We start from the raw sequence: 16,948 nt of genomic DNA, 5'->3' as shown, positions 1-16,948 counted from the left end.
ACAATTTTTCCAAGAATTTCATTAAAATCTTGTTAATCAAATTTCATAATCATCATCATCATCATCATCATTGGTTTAATTGATTTATAATTGATTAATAATTGATTTTTTTTGATTAACACTTGTGTAACACCAATCAGATAATGATTATTTAGTGGAAAATATTGAAATTTTGGGGTTATAATTAAATTATGATAAAAATATTTACAACAACAACAACAAAAAAAAAGAACAAAAATCGTAGGCGAACCGTGATCCGTATGTTTCTTCATTAACACATTCCATTCTGAATGTGTGTATCATCATCAACATTTTATCCGGGTACAAAATTGATTCAAATGATGATACCCAGATATTTTTTTTATTATAATCGATTTGGTAAACAACAACAAAATGTGATTGAAAACAAAAATAAAATCCAGAATTACAAATCTACCACCACCATCATCATCATCATCATCAAAAAAAGTTATTTTTATCGCGATAGGAAACGATTTACAACAAAAATCGTTTGATATTTGGTATAATGATGATCATTTAAAGTCTGAACGACCAAAACAAAAGTCATCATCAAATCGATGATGATGATTTTCGAATTGGACACTAGCTAACGATCATTACATATCCCTTCTTCTTCTTTTTCTGCTGTCTGTAATGATTTTTTTGACTACAAACTTGCAATTTGCAAATTTGAACATTTTTTTCGTTAGAATACCCCGAATATTTTTCTGAAAATTTTGATTTTCAATTTTGGCGATTCGATTACAAATATTAATGATGCAAACAAATGAAAAAAAGTAGAAGAAGAATATTTGCTTAAATCTTCAGCAATCACACAATTATATTATTTATAATATAATTGTTAATGGAATGAAAACATGAGGAAATTATAATAATATCATCTTTTATAATCTGTTTTCGCTTTTGCTATTTATTTCTCTCTATTTTGTTTATGATGATATTAAGTGAACAACAACAAACAAGATGTTATAATCAAACAAACAGGAAAAAAGAAATGTTTTGCTTTTTTATATATTAGATTGTAAATGGGGAAAAAAGATCAAGATGTTCGAACAACATAAAATCTTTGTCTGTGTGTAAGTGTGTATGGGTCATTTGTAAAATGACAATAAAAAGCATTTTGAATCATTTCTTTTGTTTATATAGGCTGATGATTTTTTTCCTTTTTTCCAAATGTTTTTTGTCTGTTTGTTTGCTTGTTTGTCCACAAATAACATGAGAAATAATTAGTCATTTTAAACAGAAAACAGAGAACAGAGAAAAATGTCAATTTTAATTACAATCAAAAAAAAACAGAATGATTACAGAAAAATGTTTATTTTCTTCAATATTCATTGATCATTAATTAAAAAAAACTACATTATAATTACATTTGGATTAAATTAAAATAAAACTATCTTAACTGAAAATTAATTTGTCTGGTTTTCTTCAGCAAAACGAATACTTTGATATTTTAAATGAACAAAAGGTGATGAATATCACATACATACAGGATTATCAATGGCTGGAATGTCAAGATTGTCTTGGGAAAAAAAAGAATCAACTTTTATTTCAAAATATCCGTACATTATTGACATCAAATGACATTGATAAGATAAGATAAATTGCAGGAGAACGAAGGAAACATTATAATTCAACAATGATAAAATGAAAATCTTGATTATATTCAGAAAGATAATTCGTTGATTTATTTTCTTTCACTGAAATCGAAGACCAAAAAAAAAGAAAAGAAAAAACATTCATTAAGTTTTAATTCATTCAATTGATGAAGAAGTTGATAAGATGAAAAAAACAACAACAACAACGAAAGCAAGAAAGAAAGAATGAGAAGAATTTTTTTATATTCTTTCTAACCGTTTGTGATCAATAAAAGATTGATTGCAATTTGAATTATAAAACACATACATACATACACACGCAGACACACACAAAGTATTCTTCATCTTCTTCTTCTTTGATAATTTATTCGTATTCGTTAAGAATAAATTCAAACAACAGAAAAGAATAGCAGAAAAATAGACCAAGAAATAGACCAAAAAAGACCAATTTTTTCGTTCGATCATAGCCATAATTATTATTATCATCATCATCATCATACGCCCAATCTATAAAAAAGCAAAGAATAAGAAGAAAAAGATCGATCCTCAGCAAATTATCTATCTGTCAATTATCATTTTCTCTCATTCATTCACATATAATGTTCATCTTTATCAACATTTTATTCATTATTTTCTTTGTTTTTCTTTCTTATTCAATGGACAATACTGATGATGATGGAGATGTGCTTATGGTGGTGGATATTGTTTTGTTTTCTTTGTTTTCAAATGAAAATAAATTAAAATGTGTCAAAGTGAAAAATCATTTTGTATTGAATGAATGATTGAGAATATTCTTTGAGGGTAAAACATTCAAGCTTGCCGCTTTTCATATACAGAAACAATCGATTAAGACAATCTGGACAACCTGATTATTGATGGAAAAATAAGATTCTTGGTTTTGGGAAAATTCTTGGTTAAGGGAATCGGAAAATAATTATATTTTCTTTTTTTTTGGGGGGGAAGATTCCAAGATTGAAAATGTACCATAACTGTACATTATTTTGTCACCAATGATGATGATTATAATAATAATGATCTCGAACCAAGAACTTGACCAAATCCTCATTATAATTATAAACAGCCAGCAAAACAAACAAGCAAAGATTATTTGGATGACCCGAATTACCAAAGATTTATTATTAATAAAAATGATGATGATAATGATATCTATCTATTTGATGGAAAAAAAAGAAAAATCTCTATAGTGATTTGGTGGTTGATCTTTTTTTTCTCTCTCTCTCTCTCTCTCTCTCTCTACCGAAAAAGGTTCTCTGGTTTCATCAAACAAACAAACAAACAAACAAACACTAATCTTTTTGATAAACATACCAAAGAAAAAGAGAAACACCATCATATATGAAATGAGGAAGATTATCATCTTTAGAGGTGGACTATAAGATCCATTCAATTATTTACATTTGGAAAACATTCTTTGAAGAAAAAAATAAATCCAAATGAAAGTGCTCACACACACACTTCAGTAAGAATGTCAATTAAAATTCATTTAAAAAAATGCTGTCGTTTTTTTAAAAAAAAAAGAATCGAATGATTCAAACACACGGATGGACAAGAGAAGAATTTAAAATCAATACGCAGAATCATTTCGAATCGAATGATGATTCTTTTTGTATTGAAAGTATACAAAAGTGCGCATGTCTGTGAAAAAGAGATAGAGATAGAGAGAGAGAAAAAACAAACATTCGAAATCAAAACATTCGAAATTCTGAATTCACACGGAGAAGCATCGAGACGATAAAAAACATCGACATTTTTTTTTGTTGAAAAATTATTCTACACTTTCTGATTTACACCGAAAAAACAAAAAAAAACAATTGTCTGCAATTGAAAGATTCATTCGCTTTTTTTCACAGAATATCGGTGTTTGTCTGCTGTAAATATACATTATCATTTTTTTTCTCAACGTTTAAATTTTCTTCGAAAAGCCTTTTTCACAAATTGATGGACATTAAAACAACAACAAAAAAATCAATGTAATTTTACAGTGTATTTTCAACATTTTCAGCAACCGAAAAAAAACAAAACAAAAATGTGACTAGAATTTTGAAGAAGAAAAGAAACTATTTAAAATTTCTTTTTCTCCTCCATCGCTATTAATGTTGTTACGATGTTGACCAATTCTTGGATTGTGTTTGTGTGTGTGTGCGTGTGTTTGGTGGATGTTTGTGTTTTATCGCAAACAATAAAAAGAATTTCGTCATGAAATGATTATCAGCCATTAATACGAAGAAAAAATCAATCGTTTCCTATGAAAAAAACAACAACAACGACGACGATCAAATATGGATTATTATTCATCATCATCATCACCATTATCATTTCCATTATCAACCGATATTAATATAATCGATGATATAATTGATAATGGAAATTTATTTTGGGATAATTTTACCAATTGGAATTTAACATCATCATCATTACCAACAGCAACAACAACAACAACAATTTCATCATTTAACGATAATAATCCTAATAATGATCTTATTGAAACATTATGGCAGGATATTTATCATAATAATAATAATGATCCAACGATTGCAATGGCATCATCATCAACAACAACAACAGCAAATCAAAATGAACAAATATCGATAAAAAATTTAGATAAATGGAAAATACCACAATATTATTCATTATCATATCAAATGATTGGTACATTATTTCAGGGTATCATATTTATAGTTGGTATGTAAATATTTATTGATCATCAACACCAAACTCATCATTCAATCAAAGTTACACAAGATTTTTTCTTTCAAATACAAATACATATAGAACATAAATTTTCAAAACAAAAACAAACTGCATATAAGCCTTTTACAAATACCTTTTCTTTTGTTTGTTTGCTTGTTTGAATAATATTAATAACATACACACACACACTGAGACGAAAATCATTATTATTATTATCCATAATTTATACCTCTCTCTCTCTCTTTCCCATTATTTAATATTATTATATGATCATCATAAAAAATGAATTTAAAATGACGACAAATACAGCAACAACAACAACAGTGAAAAATCATGAATTATAATCGTCAATCTCTTTATATATTCATAATATATATAGGAAAGAGAGAGAACATGCATCTTCAAAGTTTGTACTGGGAAGAAATGATTTTCTAGCTCTTGAAAAAAAAATCAAAGCAAAGTGAAAATCCAGAAGAAGAATTTCATAGTTATGTCAATGATAATGATGATGATTATGATGGCCATGATAATAATGGTGGGGTTGGATCATCATTAAATAATTTTTGTTTTTGTTCAAGTGGAATGAGTGGTTTTTTCATGGAACAGAATGAATGAAATTCTGTCATCATCATCATCATCATTCTGCACCGAAAAAATATCAGATGAATGGGGAATGAATGAATGGGGAAAATTTTTTAATTTTGACAATAACAACAAAATCTATCCACTCGATTTATGATATTTTGTTTGTATTTTGTAAACATGCTAAAATCAAGCCAAAAAACAACCAACCAAGCTAATTGACGAAATACATACACAAACACACACAGTGTGAATGAAAGAATAATATGAAAACAAGAATCATTAAAATCATCATCGTTTTTTGTATATCTGAAAGATATTTTTTAATTTAAATTTTTTCATTTTTTCAGGAATTTGAAATTCCATTTTTTTAATATTTTGTGGTAGAGAGATGTTATTTTAATCGGTTTTTTATCAACCAACCAACCAACCAAAATGATTATGCAATGTTTATTTTTTTTGTTTGGTTTAAAATTTGGGAAAAAATCTCATAATACTGGTGATGATGATAAAAACTGAATTTAATTTTATAATGAAAAAAAATAAATCAATTAACATTGGATAGGATAGAATGATGAAATTTTGTTTTCTTCCTTTCAATAGATCAAATGATCGCTTATTTAGGCACAAAAACATTGTTATTTTAGCCATTGAATGATGATACAATCCAGTGTGATAGTGATTTTGTGTGGCAGAAAAAATAAATTGATTTTTTTCTCGCATTACAAATCTTTTCGTTCATTTTTCAATGCGATTTTGCATTTCTTTTGCTTTTGCTTTTTGATTTAATCGATTAATTTTGTTGACATTATTCAGCTTCATTTAACAATTCTTTATTTTTATTTATTTATTTTTCCTCTTAATTCCTATACCCATATATATATTGCAAGCACTGCAAGATCATATTAATCATATGATAATCACCATCATATTAAGATTTATTGATGATTTTGTCAATATTCTTTGGATAAATTGGTTTTTTTGTGATTTTATTTAGCTCAAACATATTACATCATCATCTAAATAACTTTAGTTTAGTCAAGTTTATTATTTTTCGAATTGATATTCTCAATGATGATTTATTCGGTTTCATTCATTCATTCATTCAATCAATTGACTTTTCTCACTCACAAACGCTTTGAAACACCATTCTGTTTTTCTCTCTCATTTGACTGAATAATTTGTTCAATGATGATGAGGATTTGAGAAATAATTGAAAAAAAAAGTAGCAAACATTCTGTTTGAGTGAAATATATGCATTTGAATAACGACATTATTATATCATTGAAACAAAAGAAACAAGAATATAATGATGATGACCATTAACCAGAAAGAAAAAATTTTGATCCATATATAATTTGCCTATTGTATATTTCTCTTTTCTCCTATTTCTTTTTAAAAAAATGAATTCAATTTTTGAATTCAAAAAATGTTTTCGGTTGTTTATTCAGTTATTTATTCAATTTTTTCTTCTGCCATTCAGTATTATTTGACAAACAAAAATATTCAAATTTTTTGAAATTTTCCAAAAATTCTGTTTTCCCTATTTGTTTTGTTTTGTTTAAACTTTTTTATGGTTCATCGATCTATGTTTACAACAACAACAAAAAAAAAGATCTAAATGATGATGATGATGATCATTCATTAATGATCCATTATAAATTATTAGTCAACAATCGAAGCAAGCAAACATACAACATACACAAAGGAATTGAACCAACAAAAAAATACAATATTGATATTTGGAAAAAAATGACATTTCGAATGTGAGAAAGAATGAGAAAAAAAAGGAAAAAGAAAATTGAAAATAACCATCAAAACCCAGCCAAAGAAAAAACCCACAGTACAAACAACAATAATAATAATTCTTATTCTGGTTGTACACTGCAGTTGTTATCGAAACCCAGAATATTTTCTTTCTTTTTCTTTCAATCGATTCGATTTAGCTTAATAAATGATAATAATTTTGGTTCCCCACCAGAAAAAAAAACCAACTAATAATGATTATAATAACCGATCCAAAAATATACATTCTCCCATACCGATACAATGTAAAATGAAGCTCTTTTTTTCTGGGTTTGATAAAAAAAAATAAAACCATTTGGTAAAATATTTCTTTTTTTTCCCATTCATTCAAGTTTGTTTTTCTGGTTACTTTATTGGTCATCGTTGTTACTGTTGTTGTTGTTGTTTTCGCATTGTATAGCCATGAATTGTTTTTTTTTCGGTTCCAAGAAAAAAACGAAAAAACATTCTGTCTCTAATATGATTTGATATAATAAATTTCTTTCCATTTTCTTGGTTTCGTAACATTTATATGAATGAGTTTTTTTTTCTTTCTTCAATTAATTTATTATCACAATTTGTTTTTTCTCTGTCTTGAGAACAACAGAAAAACAACATTTTAGGTCTAATTATTTTGGATTGCTTTTTTTTATAGCGCCCGTATCGTCTAAGTGTGAGGGTGAGAGAGAGAGAGAGAGAGAGAGAATGAAAGATGAGCTTAATTAAAATACCCAAAAAATATGTTATATTTAGATTTAGAGATTTTTTCGTTTTTGTTTATGGTTTGTTTGCTCTTGGTATGCCGACACACTAAAAACCAAATCTTTTGAATCGTTTTTTGTTTTCATTCTTGAAACCGAAATTCTGTTTGAACCGAAAATTAAAATGATGACTTTTGTTTTGTTTTTTCTTTTCTTTGGATTTTTCATCATTGAATTCGAGTCGATCAGAAAAAATAAAACAAAACAAAGCATTTTTTGGCAGGCATTAAGATTTTTTTTTCAATTCGGAAAATTTTCGAATCGGAAATTCAATCTCTTCCCATAAACGAAACGAAAACGAAAAAAAAAAAAAAAATCAAATTCAACAAGCCAAATGAAAGAAAATTTAATGATATTTATTTTTGTGTTTTTTCTATTATCGCAACGATGCAAAAAATAGCAAAACAAATTCAAAATCAGACTTGAAACGAAACGAATGAAAAGATAATAACAGCAATAATGATAATGCCATTCCTCTTGTGTGTAATATTTAAATTCAGATTGAACATTAACATTTTTAAAGTGAATGAATGAATGAAAAAATCAATAATAATGATTATTTGACGATTAAAATATCCGATTATTATTATTATTATTATTTTTATTATTTTGCTAGTAATTTCCGGTGATTTATCGGCTATAATCGTTTACCGCAGGGTTGATCTACAGCCAACAGGAAATTTCCGGGAAATTTAATTTTCAACAAAAAATTTTCAATTGAAAAAAGAGAGAGAGAGAGAGAGAAACGGAAACATTTCTTGTGTTCGATATCAGAAGAAGAAGAAAAATGTTTGATAATAATCAATTGAGATTGGGGGAAAAAAAGATTTTTTCACCATATAAGACTTATTCTATGTTGAAAAAGATGCTTTCTAGCAAAGACGTTGAATGCAAAAACACATTCTTTTTGCATTCATAATGATGATACATTTTCCACTTTTTCGCTCCCATAAAAAATTGCGAAAAAAGTTTCAAATTCAAATCATATTTTTCATTTCCATCATCATCATCATCGATGATAATAAGATATTTCAATTTTTTATTTTTTTTTTTGAAGTGAAAATTCATTTTAAACGCTTCAAACTAAATATCAGAAAAAAAAGATGAAATTTTTTTTCTTGGTAAATTGAATTTTCATTTTTTTCATCATATTTTTCTTGAGAAACAAAAAAATCAATTTTTTTTGTGTGTTGCAAAATTCACTCAATAAAAATTGAATAATCAACCAATCTCTCTCTCTCTCTCTCTCTCTCTCTCACTGACTCGCATAACTGAAAAAAATTCGGGGAAAAAAACAATCATAATGTGTTCAATGGGCTACTACTCTGTTTCATAATCAAAATTTTCGAAAAAAAAACAAATCGATCGATCGATTGATCATGATAATCGATATATTTGAATTTTTTGGTTCTGGATTTTTCCCAATGCCAACATATTCAATTATTTGTTTATATAACCGGTCCCGAAAATTGAAAAATAAAAAGTTGAACATGACAAAAATGTGAATGAACATAAAGATTCATCACACCAAAGTCACACACACAACAAATTCCAATTGATAGCAAAATTGACATTGCCTAAATTGATTCGATCAAAGAAGAAAATTTAATTTTCTTCTTTCCAATTCATATATGAAATTCTTATCATCGGTTATCATTTTATTTTATTTATTTATTTTTTTTTTTCTGAAACGACAAATAATCGATGATGGTTTATGATATGGATTTGTGTGTTGATTCCGCGATAACATTCATCATCATAATAATAAGAAACACCCACACACGTTCAGGTGATTAAATTTTTTTTTTTTTGATTATTGTTTGGCCCTTTGGGTTTTTCTGATTTTGGCCATTAACGTCTATATAAAAAAAAACTTTTGAGCATCTCATTTTGCTGTTGTTTCCAAAACATCATTGACAAAAAAAAAATTGACAATCAAAAAAGACAGAATGTCAATGTAAAATTATCATCAACAACCATCAACACTGAATCTGATAAGAATTTCATTTGTAAATCAATTAAATGATTCCAGTGTTGTTGTTGTTGTTGTTGTTTTTGTCTAACACAAATTATCATCATTAAATTGAAGAATTTTTTTTCAGCCCATAATCATCATCATCAAAAGCAATTTTTTTTTAGATGAAAGGATTGCAGCCAAAAGTTATTTTTATTGCCCTCTTTTTTCCCATTCATCAGCACCAATGGATAATAATAATATAGTATTGATATTTGAAACGTGTCTGTTTGTGTCCTTTGGTACCAATTGATAATTTGATAATTATGATGTCATGATTCGGTGTTAAACAACAGCAAGAAATGTTCATTATGTTTGGGTGTGGATATAACATTTTTTTTAAAAGGGATTTTCCATAGAAGTCAGAATAGAAATGGGACATTTTCTCTCTCTCTCTCTCTCTCGGATACGGATAGCAGAAAAACAAACGCACCAGCATTTCGTTCTTGATAAAAGAATCAAAAAGAAACGAAAAGAAACCAAAAGTAAAATAAAGCAAAGGGAAACTTCTTTCATCGAATGAAAATTTATTATTATTATTATTATTTGGAAATGTTATCAGAATAATGATAATAATAATGATAGTGTAGTGTAGTGAACGAAATAATTATTAACAAAAAAAATAATCACGACTACAGAATTTTACTTTGGTTCTGGTTTTGTTTCATTTTGAAAAAAAGGTGATGATTCTTCTTACTTATTTGTCATTATTCGTGTGTGTGTGTGTGCATCGGAAATTCAGTTCACTGAATGAATGAATGAATGAATAAATAAGAATTTATGTAGGTGAATATAGGTGGACTTATGGATATATAGCAGAGCTGGCCAAACTGCGGCTCGCGAGCCGCATGTGGCTCGCGAGCCACACTTCTATAATTCAAAAATCGAGGGTGAGGAGGGTGAGCTTGGCCACCCCTGATATATAGCATTACATTTGATTTTTTCAAGAGAAAATCAATATTTTTTTGTTTTTTCCCGTTTGCAAATTGTTTGCAATTTTCACATTCTATTATTGTTTTCATTGTTATAACATTTCAATTATTGATTGATTTAAAAGTTTCAAAAGTCTTTATTTTTTTATCATTAAAACATCAAAACATCAAAAAATCAAAAATGCAATTTATCACTTTTTTTGTTTTTGTTTTCCCCATTACATTTGATATTTTTTTCGTTTCAAAAAATCAATATCATTCATCAAATGGAATTTAAATTTTTTTTAAAAGATTTTTTTTGCATAACATTATCAAAGCGTAGGCCATTTTAACCATTGTGCTTTTCTTGTTCACCCTAAAAAAATGTAACCCTTTCACTCTCTCTCGTTATTTTAAAATTCTGAACGTCAGAATTCAGCAAACAAAGCAACAAAAAAAAATCGATCGAATATGAAATTAGAAATGAATTGAATTTTCAATTTTGAATATAAATTCAGAATATTTTTGAACATCTGTAGTGTTTTTTTTCCTACATTTTTCTCTCTGTTTTCCGCACTTGAAATCATTTTTAAATGATGTTGTAATATTGATATGTTTATTGTTTTTAACATTGTAGGTTTTCATGTTTGTCAATGAACATCTTCAACTTTTCAATGAGAAAAAAAATAAACAGGTTAAATACAGTTGATTCAAGTGAAAGAGAAAAAACTTTATTATAATTTGTTATCGATCAGTTCTTTTTCTTTGTTTATCATTATTTCAATTCTATTCGCGTTCAAGTAGCTGGTTTGTTTTGGTTTGGTTGGTCGTATTGAATTTCTAATTTTTCCTGTTTTTTTCTTGGCTTGTTGTTGTCATTGTTATTCTTTGAAATGAAATCTTTTTTTTCTTTTTTCTTTTTTTTTGACATTTTGAGTATTACTTTCTCTCTCAGTGTTTAGATTTTGTTTTGCATTTTTTCTTCTCAAGATAACAGCGAGAAAGCGTAAAAAAAATAAAGAAACAGCTGATTCTCTGTAAATTCTGCTTGTTGTTGTTGTTGTTAAAGATTTCTTTTATAAACAATGTAGAAAAGAATTGAAAAAAAAATATTCTTTTCCTTCCTTCTTCTTTTGAAAATATCTCCACCACCACCACCATCATTATCATCATCATTGTTGCTGGGTAACCAACAGTAGCAGCTGTGTGTGTATATCAACATTCAATTTGAATTTGAATTTTTCTTCTTCTTCGGTTCTTATGTGAAAATAAAAATGATGTTTGTCTTTGGCTATTTCTCATTTTTTTTCACATTTCATAAATTCTTTCGATATTCTTTATATTTTTTCCCTTGTTGTTTGCTAAAATAGTGTTAAGTTAGTAAATCAGATCAAAAGATTTTTTCATTTTTTTCATTTTTTTGCTTTCTTTCACCCTTAGGGTTGGAATAATATTGAGTGATGGAAAATTTATTTTATTCTTTGGAATTTATTTTTTATTTTTTATTCTTTTCACTTGATAATAAACAGTTTTAGTTTAGGTTTTTTTGTTTTGTTCTTTGAAACTTTTTTTGATAAAAAATTGTATCACTTTTTTTCCCTCTATGATTATGACACACACACACAACACAATATGTGATGATTGAATTTAAACAGAAAAATTTTGTTTTGTTTTGTTTTGTTTTTTTGGTTTTTTTGCCTTCCGGATACCGTTTAATCTAATAATTCTTTCTACTTTTCTTTTGTTTTTTTTATATTTAATATTTTGATATAAATTTCATTCAATTTGTTTAGGTGTACTTGGTAATGTTATGGTGGTTATTGTTGTATTACGTAGCCGTTCAATGCGTACACCAACAAATTGTTATTTAGTTAGTTTAGCATTAGCTGATACAATGGTATTATTAGCATCAGTACCAAATGAAATAATATCATATTATTTATTGGGTGATCGTTGGATTTGGGGACCATTTGGTTGTGCATTATTCATATTTTTACAATATTTAGGTATTAATGCATCATCATTATCGATTGCAGCATTTACTGTTGAACGTTATATTGCTATTTGTCATCCAATGTTAGCACATAAATTATGTACAGTCAGACGTGCAAAACGTATTATAATGTATGTTTGGATGTTTGCAACAACATATTGTGCACCATGGTTATTTTTAACTAAAACCGAACGTATACATTATCTTTGGATTGATCAAGAAGTTTATACATGCAAATTTAAATTAAATCGTGAATTTTATAAAGGATATTATCTTACGGATATTGTTCTATTTTATTTACTTCCATTATTAATATCATGTATATTATATGCATTAATTGCACGTATTTTATATCATAGTAATGATATGATTATTTCAACAAAAACAACAAATACAGTATCAACACCAATGTCTAATGTTCATAATCAACAACAACAACAACAACAAATTCCGTCTACAACTACCACAAAACAACAACAACAACAACAACAAGAATCACCATCAAATTCCAATCAATTGAATCAATCGATAAATCATCATCATAATACAACAACAACAACAACAATGATGATTGGTGCAAATAGTAAAAAAAGTTCATCATCACATGATTCATCTCGTGTACAAGTAAGTCATGTTCATTCAATTTTCATTTGATAAAAATAAACCAATTTTGCCCAGCAAAAAATATTTGCATTTAAATTGAATTGAAGAGGCCAAAAAAAAAAATTTAATTTAACACCAGAAAAAACACAGCAAATTGATTGCTTTGATAATTTTCATCAACAACAACAACAAAATATTCATTCATTTAAACAAATTTGTACCTCCTGTTCATGAATGAATTTTTTTTGAATGAATGGAGAAAATTCCAGAAATACAATCATCAGGAAATATTTCGAAAAACACTGGAACCCAGAATATTCCTGCATTTTTATTTCATCAAACGAGAGAAAAAATTGGAAATTTCCAACTTTTTTTTTATTTTATCTTACTCTGGACATTTTTTCGACGTTGTTGATATCGTGCAACAAACAAAATATGAAACGTATCGAGTGTAAATAAATCATGTTTTCTTTTTTTCTTTTTTTACTGACTGGTTCGGACACATAAACAATTTGAAAATGATAATGTCTAGTGTATAGTTTATTTATTTTCATTTGACAGAATCAATGTTCAATGTTATCTTTTTTTTATGTTGAACGAAAAAAAAAAATATTCAAAGATTTTGGAAATTTGATGATGCTTATGAGTGAATTTTTTCTTTCGCTGATCGCATAACACACACACACACACATTCATCATTTTGAAATTTTTCCGTTTTTTTTTCTATCGAGATGGTTTTTTTCCGCGATCATCAAAAGAAAAAAATCGACAAAATCAAAAATCAAAATTCAGAATTCAGAGGAAATAAAAATAGCGTACATTTGATCAGCATCGACCTTATTATTTTTTCACTGAAAAAAAATATTTCTTCCTACTGATTCAATATTTGGTTATTATTTGGTTATCATTTTATAACGATATTCGATTTTCGATATGTCCTATACTACACTACAGGTTATGATTACAAATCTGTTTCTTTCAATTCAACTTCTTTTTTTCGACGGAAAATCCCTTATTCAAACAAGAGAGCGAAAAAAATTGAATTTTCCGTTACATCTTTTTATCATTATGGAATTTTTTTTTTCTTTGCTGTTTGCTTTCTTGAAGATTTTCTCACTTTTTCATCTTTCCAGATTTCAAAAGTAACTCTTTTTTCGCTTTCAATCAGCATTCATGTGTGTTTGTTGTTTGCATTCTACACTTGAAAATTTAACTTTTTTATAGTCTGATTCCTCTTTTTCACAATATTATTACTATGAAATGAAATAAACAAATATTAAAATGGAAATGGATTGAATGAATGAATGAATGAATGAATGTTGTTTACAATAAAAAAATTGCAAAGAATTTCCTATTGAATCAATCGATTTTTACCAATTTCTAATGTATATGCTATTTTTTTTTGTAGGATGAGGATGATGATGATGAAAAAAAATGATGAAAAGAAAATAATCTTTTAACCATCATCTTTATCATATGATGAGATGATGTTGATATGTTGATTTTTGTAGAGAATATATATATGCCATTATATACAAATCAAATGGAAATATAAATTGAATCAATATAAAGCGAGAAGAAGAAGAAGAAGAAGGAGGAAACAAAATATGATATGACTGACATTGACAGAATTCCTTTCATATTTTTTTATATCACACTATCATCATCATCGTCAAATGAATAAATTTCCTTCAAACATTCAAACATACACCTTGCGAACAAACAAACAAACAAACAAATAATGAAAACATCATTATTATTATTATTTTCACTTTTTTGCACTTTCCTCGGTGTACTGAGAATTCGATAGACATCAAACAAAACAAAAAAAAATCATCATTATCTTGATTGGATGCTAATAATAATAATATTTCAAGACTATGTATTGAACGAATGTATTTCATATATGATAAAATCGAATCAAATCGATAAATTTCACAAGAAAAACAGAGGAGAAATTCTTTACTTTAGTTCTTTTCAAAAAAAAGAAAAGTTTTTTTCCACAATCAATATCGATTTACCCAAGCAAATACTTTATCATTTTTTTCTCTCCATTGATTGAACCACCAAACAAAACAATGATAATTGATTGAATTTTTTCATTTTAATTTCTTTTCTTTTTTCTTTTTTTTTAATAAAAAAAACAAGGTTGTAAAAATGTTGGCAGTTGTTGTTGCTGTATTTGCAACATTATGGCTACCATATCGTGCATTGGTTGTTTATAATTCATTTTCATTTCCACCATATATGGAATTATGGTATGTTTTTTTTTCTTCCCAAGATGATGCTAATCAGTATTAAAAATATTTTGAAAATCTTGAATCATCAATTTTGATTTGATTCATGGAAATTCAATTTAAAAATAGATTGATTGTTTAGATAAGTGAGAAAAAAAATCGATCAATCGATCGATTGATTGATTGATCGATCATAGAATGAAACATCACTGAAATTTATTTATATGGAATCTAGGAAAATCACTGAAAATATCGATAATTTAACACTTTTCTCTTCCACTCATACTCCCTTCACATTCATTTGATTATATTTATTTAGGTATTTGATGTTTGCCAAAACGATGATTTTTGTCAATAGGTAAGTGTTTGATCGATTGATGATTTTATTTTCTTAATTTTATTTTTATTTTCAATGATTTTTTTGTACCGAATCAGTGCAATCAATCCAATTATATACAGTGCATGTAGTATGAAATTTCGTCGTGAATTTAAACGTATGTTAACATGTGGAAGAAAAAAACGTCAATCAACAAATATGGCTAATTATCGTTATACTGCTGGTATTACAACAGCAAGACATGGTATTGCTATGAAATCTGTTGCACATGATTTTGGTGGTGGTGGTGGTGGTAGGGGTGATAGTGGAATTAACGAATCATTATCAATGACATTCACAATGGGGCCTAATGAATTATCAGAATTTCCCGCAACGAATAATAATAAATTTCGACGAACATCACCGCCATCTAGTGATAATTTAGACTTTCAAACAAATCGATCCAATCAATTTAAACAACAACAACAACAACATTCATCAACAATTAGTGTAACAATTTGTAATGAATTAAAATCTAAACAAGATGAAACAACAGCCGCAACATCGATCAATAATCAATCAATAAAAAATCAACATAATGATAATGATGATGTCCCAACAATTTTGATTGGATACGATAATCATCAACAACAACAATCAACATCGATATTTGATGATAATGATGATGATAATGATCAATCAACAAAAACATTACGATCCATAATATCCAGATCCATTGCAAATGGTTCACAAACAATGAATAATAATAATAATAATAATAATATGATGGATGATTTACAAACAATAAAAACAACAACTATAACAAGTATTGCTGCTGTTTATAGTGATCATAATCATGATGGACAATTTTTTCGTACTGAAACTATATCCAATAATAATAATAATAATGATAATGATCATCAATTGGAATGTCCGGAACATCAATTTTGAATTTTTCTTTAAAAAAAAATTGAATTTTCATTTTGTTTTGCTTTCTTTCTTGATTCGCGAATTATGGAATTAGGTTTAATTGAATACACACGCACACACACAAAAAAAATAACATTATGATTCTGAATAATGAATAATTATTGATACTGTACAAACAGATAAACAAAATTCTTTGTTTTTTTTTCATTTTCTTTTTTTTTGTCTTTGATGTGCTCTCTGTTTTATGAATAAATAAATTTTGTTTTTTTTTTGTATTTGAAACATTTGGGATTTTTAGTTAATTTTTCAGGTCAAATTCCAACAATAAACACCAGATGGTGGTAATCATGATTCAAAAAAAAAACAGAATATTCCAATTTGGGGTTTTTAGATTCCGACCAAAAGATGGCAATACTTTTTGTAAAAATAAAAGAATTTCATTTATTTTGTCGTCGTCGTCGTCGTCCGTACAAGCAATCATCATC

General features: G+C 27.1%; 1 protein-coding gene across 2 annotated transcripts; it reads left to right on the top strand.

Annotated features, from left to right (window-relative positions):
- The first annotated feature begins 3,333 nt into the window (after positions 1–3,333).
- On the top strand, positions 3,334–16,585 carry LOC113791153 (thyrotropin-releasing hormone receptor-like). 2 transcript variants are annotated; one of them, XM_075824080.1, is made up of 5 exons: positions 3,334–4,322; positions 12,178–13,001; positions 15,129–15,238; positions 15,537–15,575; positions 15,653–16,585. In XM_075824080.1, exons 1-5 carry the CDS (start codon positions 3,920–3,922, stop codon positions 16,482–16,484), a joined length of 2,208 nt encoding a protein of 735 aa, XP_075680195.1. In that variant the 5' UTR covers positions 3,334–3,919; the 3' UTR covers positions 16,485–16,585. The 2 variants fall into 2 exon arrangements, with proteins under 2 accessions (XP_075680195.1, XP_075680196.1); XM_075824081.1 differs by lacking the exon at positions 3,334–4,322 and adding an exon at positions 11,492–11,588.
- The last annotated feature ends 363 nt before the right edge of the window (positions 16,586–16,948 follow it).

This window comes from Dermatophagoides pteronyssinus, unplaced genomic scaffold (genome assembly GCF_027571235.1).
Source record: "Dermatophagoides pteronyssinus isolate colony J.1.1.1.1 unplaced genomic scaffold, Derpt_VIB-CSIC_2022.12 sq0047, whole genome shotgun sequence".
NCBI lineage: Eukaryota > Metazoa > Arthropoda > Arachnida > Sarcoptiformes > Pyroglyphidae > Dermatophagoides > Dermatophagoides pteronyssinus.
This window is presented reverse-complemented; position numbering and strand designations above follow the sequence as displayed.

Excerpts from the sequence above, each read along its gene's own strand:
- LOC113791153 (XM_075824080.1), top strand. The coding sequence starts at position 3,920 with ATGGATTATTATTCATCATCATCATCACCATTATCATTTCCATTATCA. Across the intron at positions 15,239-15,536 it reads CCACCATATATGGAATTATG|GTATTTGATGTTTGCCAAAA; the intron begins GTATGTTTTTTT and ends ATATTTATTTAG. Across the intron at positions 15,576-15,652 it reads ACGATGATTTTTGTCAATAG|TGCAATCAATCCAATTATAT; the intron begins GTAAGTGTTTGA and ends GTACCGAATCAG.